Below are 8,186 nucleotides of genomic sequence, written 5' to 3' on the forward strand. Positions count from 1 at the left end.
TTTTTTTTCTCTATTTCGTTAGACCGTCCAGAGGAAACATCAGTCTCTCTCACTCTACCCAAAGTGTTTGTCAAGGATTCTGCCAAAAGCTTTGTCACTGTTCTGGGTGAGCCTAAAGACATGCTGGCATATGTACATAATGTACATTGATTTCTCTATAATATAAGTATATCTCTATAATAAGTATTTATATTTTAAATACTCTGTAATCAGTAGAATTGCTCTCATTGGGTAGTTTTCAGTTTTATTTAATCATACTGATGCTTATATGGCTCTTTGGTCCGTAGGTGATCTGATGGGTCGTGCTCTGAGGAACATCGGTGATCTGTTGGCTATGCCGTACGGCTGTGGAGAGCAAAACATGCTGCTTTTTGCCCCCAATATCTACATTCTTCAATACCTGGAGAGCACCGGGCAACTCACTCCTCAGATTAAAGACCGAGCCATAAACTTCCTGGAGAGCGGTGAGGAAAACCATTATGAAATAGAAGATAGTGTAAAAAATATTTATAAATACAAATACATTTAAATATTTAAATAAAAGCAAAAATACTGGTTATAAAATTAATGTTTGCATGTTTTTTTTTAATAAGAAAATGTCTAATCAATTTACAGACAATTAGTAATTTTTTCAAGCTTTTTTTTTCATGTTGCATATCATCAAGCACATCAATCTTTTTACCGTCTCGTGTTGCAGGCTATCAGAGAGAGCTGACATACAAGCATTATGATGGATCTTACAGTGCTTTTGGCAGCAGTGATCCTTCTGGTAACACCTGGTGAGTCTGGTACAGATACTTAGCTTAGGGCTACTGTGTGGATTCTTGCTTCCCATATGTGAATTTAACAGCTTTCTGGTAAGAAGCTGTTTTTGGAATGGGGAAAGCCTAGTCGTGGACTTGGTCATGGACTTTGCACAAGGATACAACCTGAAACCTATTAAGGCAGAGTTACCAAATTATGGGTATTTGACAGCAATTCCTTTTGTTTCCTCAGGCTAACTGCGTTTGTGATGAAAAGTTTTGGTGGGGCAAGGCAGTATATATTTATAGATCAGGATAACATCGATCAGGCAAAGGAATGGCTGGAGCGACAGCAACTGGATAATGGCTGCTTCGCCTCTGTTGGGAGGCTCATCCTAATAAGAAAATGTCTAATCAATTTACAGACAATTAGTAATTTTTTCAAGCTTTTTTTTTCATGTTGCATATCATCAAGCACATCAATCTTTTTACCATCTCGTGTTGCAGGCTATCAGAGAGAGCTGACATACAAGCATTATGATGGATCTTACAGTGCTTTTGGCAGCAGTGATCCTTCTGGTAACACCTGGTGAGTCTGGTACAGATACTTAGCTTAGGGCTACTGTGTGGATTCTGGCTTCCCATATGTGAATTTAACAGCTTTCTGGTAAGAAGCTGTTTTTGGAATGGGGAAAGCCTAGTCGTGGACTTGGTCATGGACTTTGCACAAGGATACAACCTGAAACCTATTAAGGCAGAGTTACCAAATTATGGGTATTTGACAGCAATTCCTTTTGTTTCCTCAGGCTAACTGCGTTTGTGATGAAAAGTTTTGGTGGGGCAAGGCAGTATATATTTATAGATCAGGATAACATCGATCAGGCAAAGGAATGGCTGGAGCGACAGCAACTGGATAATGGCTGCTTCGCCTCTGTTGGGAGGCTCATCCACACTGAAATGATGGTGAGAACAGGAGAGTCATGCTCAAGTCCTTTATCTGCTGCTGAAAAAAAAAATTGAAACCAGCCTAAGGTCCCAGCTGGTTTACTGTTGTCTACACTTCTGGTCAAAAGTTTGGAATAAGATGTTTTTAAAAGTCTCTTTTGATTAAAACTTATTCTATTTTAAATTGTAATGATATTGCACATAATTACTTTATTATTTTTTTTTTTACTGTATTATTGATTAAATAAGTGCAGCCTTGGTGCGCAAAAGAGTCTTCTTTCAAAAACAAAAAAATCTTAATTTTTCAAACTTTTGACCAGTATTGTCAAGGATGGAAGCTTTAAAGGGTTAGTTCACCCAAAAATGAAAATTCTGTCATTAATTACTTACCCTCGTGTTGTTCGAAACCCGTAAGACCTTCGTTCATCTTCGGAACACAATTTAAGATATTTTTGATTAAATATGAGGGCTCTCTGACCCTCCCATAGACAGCAAGGTAACTACCATGTTCAAGGTCCAGAAAAGTACCAAGATGATCGACAAAGTAGTCCGTGTGACATCAGTGGTTCAACTGTAAAGTTACGAAGCTACGAGAATACTTTTTTGCGCAAAAATAACGACTTTATTCCACATTTTCGTCTCTACACTTGTGGACGCGCATTCACGACTAAAGCATGACTCGAGCGTGTGGTGGTGCCGGCGCTGACCCAGATCCGGCGTGATGATGTCAGTAGAGACGAAAATGTGGAATAAAGTCGTTATTTTTGCGCAAAAAAGTATTCTCGTAGCTTCGTAACTTTACAGTTGAATGTCACACGGACTACTTTGTCGATCATCTTGGTACTTTTCCTTGCTGTCTATGGGAGGGTCAGAGAGCCCTCGGATTTAATCAAAAATATCTTAAATTGTGTTCCGAAGATGAACGATAGTCTTATGGGTTTGTAACAACACGAGGGTGAGTAATTAATGACAGAATTTTTGGGTGAACTAACCCTTTAAGGATGGAAGACTGGATTGACCCAGCTGGGAGGCCAGCTAAACCAGCTGAAACCAGGCAAATTAGCTGTTCTTTTTCAGCAGGGATATTTTGGCCAGCTAATAACATACCCCCCTCCCTCAAGGTTTCACTTGATAGGTGTTGACAGCTCACGTGAACTGAACATTGGTATCTGCAGGGCTTTTCGTTTGCTGTGTGCAGAAGGGCTTAATGTACAGTATAACCATGTTTTATACAACAAGACAGGTAGCAGGAGGCAAGTGAAGAATATCCATAGATTTCACAGATAGACTACTTCTTAATTCTTTAGGACTATAGTGAGCTCATGCTCCTCTGTGCTTTCATATTATTGTTCTTTCCCTAGTGTTCTTTTATTGAAATAAAATAAAATAAAAATAATATTGAAATAAAATAAATATATATTTTGATTTATTTTCCAGTTAAAATAGAAACAAGATTATGCAAGGTTACATAGGATAATATAACATGTTTTTTAGAGACCATATCTTAAAATGAATTTATCTCATTGGCAAAATAATTTAAACATTAAGCATAAATAAAATTTTTTTAGTGATGTTTATTATTAACAGACACTATATATGTATTCTTTAAAAACGGAGAAAAAAAGAAATGACACATTTTTACATTTAAAATAGAAAAATAAATAGCAAAAACAGTTTTAGAAAATAGAAATGTTCAAATTTAAATGGTATGTAATGGTAGAAAAGTTAGATGAGATGTGAAGCTGTCACAGACTTGAGTGGGATGAGGAGATGATTGCAGGGAGAGCTAATGGATCAGAGTCATTTATGGAGAGGAAAACGGAGAGTCTGGTGGTTCTGGATTTCACACTGAAAAGTCTGTTAGATGTCAATAAATTGAGGAGATTGAAGTGCTGAGGGTTGGAAGGATCTTTGATGATGCTTTTCCTCTCGCAGGGTGGCGTCAGCAATGAAGTCACTCTCTCTGCATACATCACTGCTGCACTGCTGGAGTTAGGCGTCCAGAGAACTGTGAGTAAAACCCTCTTTATGGCTCCTAAGAGATGGTCACGGATAACTCAATATAGATAATGTGACTAATGAAGGAAGCAAACACTCATTAAGTCTCTTGTGTGCTCTGTAAGGATCCCATGGTGGAGAGAAGCCTTACATGTCTGAGGGAATCTTCCAGTGACATTACCAACACTTATGTGACCGCCTTGCTGTCCTACACATTCACTCTTGCTGGAGATGAACAGATGAGACAGAACCTCCTCTCCAACCTGGACAATCAGGCCAGGAGAGATGGTACCATTAAGCTTTAGATTAAATAAGACAAATAATGATTCTAAAATACTCATCTTTAAGGATGTGCAAAATGTATATTTTCCAAAAAGATTGATATATTTTTCATTCATATACATTACATTAATATATGTGACCTTGGACCACAAAACCAGTCTTAAGTCGCTGGGGTATATTTGTAGCAATAGCCTAAAATACATTGTATGGGTCAAAATGATTGATTTTTCTTTAATGCCAAAAATCATTAGGATATTAAGTAAAGATCATGTTCCATGAATATATTTTGTAAATTTCCTACTGTAAATATATCAAACCTTAATTTTTGATTAGTAATATGCATTGCTAAGAACTTCATTTGGACAACTTTAAAGGCTATTTTTTTTTGCACCCTCAGATTCCAGATTTTCAAATAGTTGTATCTCGACCAAATATTACTATCATAACAAACCATACATCAATGGAAAGCTTATTTATTGAGCTTTCAGATGATGTGACATTGTGGCTGGTTTTGTGGTCCAGGGTCACATATATTAAATAGAAAGGCTCCAATCTTTTATCTTTATTAATAAAGACCTTTATATTTTGTGTTTGCCAAATGAAATAATTGGCTTTTAATTAAATAATTTACTACAATTAATTCAATTTTCAATTTAAATCAGAACTTATTTCTACAGTACGGAGCCCCACACATGTCAACTGAAGAAAAAATAGATATTGTGGCCATGATTTAAGAATTTGTTCCCACAACATACCACATTTGGCCACATTTTATTCATTTGTTCTCACATTTTATTAATTTGTTCCCTCGTTTTAGTTCAATTGTGGTCACATCGTACTAATTAGTTCCCATGTTATAATTTAGTTTTATTGTGGACACAATTTATCTAAACCGAGGAAATTAATTTTTAATTCGCAGCCATAACATCTTGTTTTTTTGTCTGCATGTCATGTGTGGGACTCCATAGTAACACCTTTTTTTTTTTTTTTACAAAAAAAAAAAACTCTCTAAAAAGAAAGACAATAAGGCATAAACTACTGTATAGTTATTGTGCTGCAGAAGAGAAAACCCAGAAAACAAAAAAAAAGAAATATAAAAATATGAAGAAAAAAAATCTGACTGTAAATCAAATTAGATACGTTACCTTTGTTTTAAACTCTTTTGTTGATGTTTTTGAAGATTTTTTTGTTATAATTATTATTTTTTTGTGTATACGCTCAGAAAAAAGGTACAAAAGCTGTCACTGCGGCGGTACCTTTTCAAAAGGTACACTTTTGTACCTTTTAGGTACTAATATGTACACTTTAGGTACTCGAATGTATCTTTAAGGTACCAATATGGACTATTAGGTACAAAGGTGTGCCTTTTGAAAAGGTACCGCCCCAGTGACAGCTTTTGTACCTTTTTTTCTGAGATTTAACCCCTAGTACCAATTTCCCTGGACCCCAGTTTGAAAACCCCTGATCTAGATCATCCTGCTGCTTTTAATAAAAAACACAATCACCATCCTTCAATGTTCAAGTTTTCTTGCACTGGTTATTTCAGGTGTTGGACGATATTGGACTCTGGCTAATAATGCGCAATCGACGGGCTCTCTGGAGGTAGAGATGAGTGCCTACGTGTTGCTGGCGCTGCTCTCGGGACCCACACTGCCTGGATTTGGACTGAACTACTCTGCTGGCATAGTGCACTGGCTAAGCAATCAGCAGAACGCATATGGAGGCTTCTCCTCTACACAGGTAATGTTATTTATCTCATGCAGCTTTTTTAGACCCTTCTCTGTCTTTATAATGCGTTTAATCATTATTGACTGTACAGTGGTGTCGCTCCCTCTTTCTCTGAACAGGATACTGTAGTAGCGCTCCAGGCCCTCGCTAAGTACAGTGCTGCCATCTACAATCCAGAAGGATCCATTACCGTAACCGTGACCTCCCCCTCAGGCCAGAAGAACCAGTTCACCGTGAACCGGAACAACCGGCTGCTTTACCAGGAGAAACAGCTGCAGGAAGCTACTGGCACATACAAGCTAAGGGCAGAAGGCAAAGGCTGTGTGTTTGTGCAGGTCTGTGTGCTGCCTCTTTTGATGCACATCCAATGAATAGTTGGAGAAATTAAAGTTTTCATTATTTACTCACCCTTATGTCATGCCAAACCTGTATGACTTTCTTTCTTCCATGGATCACAGAAGGAAGTCATACGGATTTGGAATTACATAAGGATGAGTATACTGCATGATGACTACTTAAATGTATAAAAGTGATATAAATCACCTTGTCTTTGACATCATTCTGTTTTTTGTCTCTCAGTTTGCCTTGCACTACAATATCCCGCCTCCTCCAGACTCCTTGGCCTTCAAAATCAATACAAATACTGGGGTTTGCAACAACACAAGGATCCCAGCTTTTACACTAACCACCACTGTAAGGTGAGCCACACCTCTGTTAAAAAAAAATGCCATTACTGTCTTCATTCATGGAAACAGCTTTTATGTATATAATACTTTCAACACGTGACTTTTTTTTGCACAAATTTAATTTGTTAGATAATTTATCATTCATTTAAATACTTACTATACATGCTGCCATTATTTAAAAGAAAAGTTCTCCCCAAACGTCTCTGTTACTTGTGTAACCCTCATTCCCTGAAGGAGGGAACGGAGACGTTAAGTCAGTCGTGACAGTTGTGAACACCTTTAAGTGTTAACTAAACAAGCCAATGACTGTTGGTGTGACGTGCAAACGCACATCAGTTTTTCACTGAGGAGCCGAGACTACGCGCCCCGGCCTTACAGCGGTGGATAGGACAGGGCTAGGCAGAGGTGTCCGCCACTACTGTTCCGTACAGTGGTACATAGGATAATACTGGGAAAGCGTACCCAGCTGGGAACGCTGCGGAAGCCACATCCTGCGCATAGGAGGTAACATGTGGAATTACACATATGGACTGGCCCAGGGCAGTGCTACATATGGAAGTCCCTGCGGTAGACTCAACCCGCCTGGGGTGAGATGACTACGCAGCAGAGATGGCAGCGAATGACTGCCAGGGAAAGACACAGGCTTACCGTGAGGAGAGCCATACCGTGGAAGAATACACATGTGGGATCACCCGAAGGGGGAATCACTACACCCCCCGCCACGCCTGACCGCCGAGGGTGCGGGAGGAACTCCAACAGGGTTCGCCATTGGGGAACTGAACTGAGAAGCAAAAAAAAGCGCACATATCCGGTCCGTAGAGGGGAATGGCGCAGCAAGCGTGATCGACACCAAGCGGGTCTGGTGTTACTGCCTACCTGAGGCGAGTACACGAGAGGACACGGGCTCTACAAACGTCGCCCAGCCAGCAGCTCTACAGATGTCTGCTATCGAGGCGCCCCGCGCCAATGCCCAAGAAGATGCCACTCCTCTCGTAGAGTGTGCTCTCACTCTGAGGGGGCATGGTAAACGTCGGGCCTGGTATGCTAAGACTATAGCCTCCACTAACCAGTGGGCAAGTCTTTGTTTGGAGACAGCCTTTCCCTTCTGCTGTCCTCCGAAGCAGACAGAGAGCTGGTCTGAGGTCCTGAAGCTCTGCGTACGGTCCACGTAAGTGCTCAAAGGGACAGAGCAGAGCAATGGCTGGGTCTGCCTCCTCTCGGGGCAGCGCTTGCAAGTTCACCACCTGATCCCTAAAAGGCGTGGTGGGAACTTTGGGCACATATCCAGGCCGGGGTCTCAGGACAACGTGAGAGTTACCCGTTCCGAATTCTAGGCACGAATCGTCGACCGAAAATGCCTGCAGGTCCCCTACCCTCTTGACCGAGGCCAATGCGGTGAGGAGCGCTGTTTTCAACGACAGAAACTTAAGCTCTACTGACTGCAGAGGCTCGAAGGGCTCCTCCTTCAAGGCCGTCAGGACCGAGGGGAGATCCCAAGAGGGTAACAGGTGAGGGTGTGGAGGATTTAGCCTCTTTGCCCCTCTGAGAAACCTGATGACTAAGTCGTGCTTCCCCACAGACTTACCGTCTACTGCATCGTGATGTGCGGCAATAGCGGCAACATACACCTTAAGGGTGGAGGGAGACAGCCTTCACTCCAACCCATCCTGCAGGAAAGAAAGCACGACTCCGATCGGGCATCTGAGGGGGTCTTCCCGGCGGGAAGAGCACCAATCGACGAACAGGTTCCACTTCAGCCTGTAAGCGTGTCTGGTAGACAGGGCCCTAGCTGACGTGATGGTGT

The 8,186-nt window shown here is 40.8% G+C and overlaps 1 protein-coding gene across 1 annotated transcript in view; it reads left to right on the top strand.

The window, feature by feature from the left end:
- LOC107597513 (alpha-2-macroglobulin-like protein 1) overlaps positions 1-8,186 on the top strand; it is a 33,990-nt gene that overhangs the window by 17,097 nt on the left and 8,707 nt on the right. The window contains exons 23-32 of the mRNA XM_016288610.1: positions 23-106; positions 288-464; positions 698-779; positions 997-1,131; positions 1,685-1,706; positions 3,624-3,698; positions 3,812-3,974; positions 5,515-5,708; positions 5,816-6,031; positions 6,276-6,394. Of these exons, the coding sequence (XP_016144096.1) occupies positions 23-106; positions 288-464; positions 698-779; positions 997-1,131; positions 1,685-1,706; positions 3,624-3,698; positions 3,812-3,974; positions 5,515-5,708; positions 5,816-6,031; positions 6,276-6,394 (1,267 nt within the window). The remainder of the gene's footprint in view (positions 1-22; positions 107-287; positions 465-697; positions 780-996; positions 1,132-1,684; positions 1,707-3,623; positions 3,699-3,811; positions 3,975-5,514; positions 5,709-5,815; positions 6,032-6,275; positions 6,395-8,186) is intronic.

The sequence above is a fragment of the Sinocyclocheilus grahami genome, unplaced genomic scaffold (genome assembly GCF_001515645.1).
Source record: "Sinocyclocheilus grahami isolate Dianchi unplaced genomic scaffold, SAMN03320097.WGS_v1.1 scaffold233.1, whole genome shotgun sequence".
In the NCBI taxonomy this organism is placed as follows: domain Eukaryota; kingdom Metazoa; phylum Chordata; class Actinopteri; order Cypriniformes; family Cyprinidae; genus Sinocyclocheilus; species Sinocyclocheilus grahami.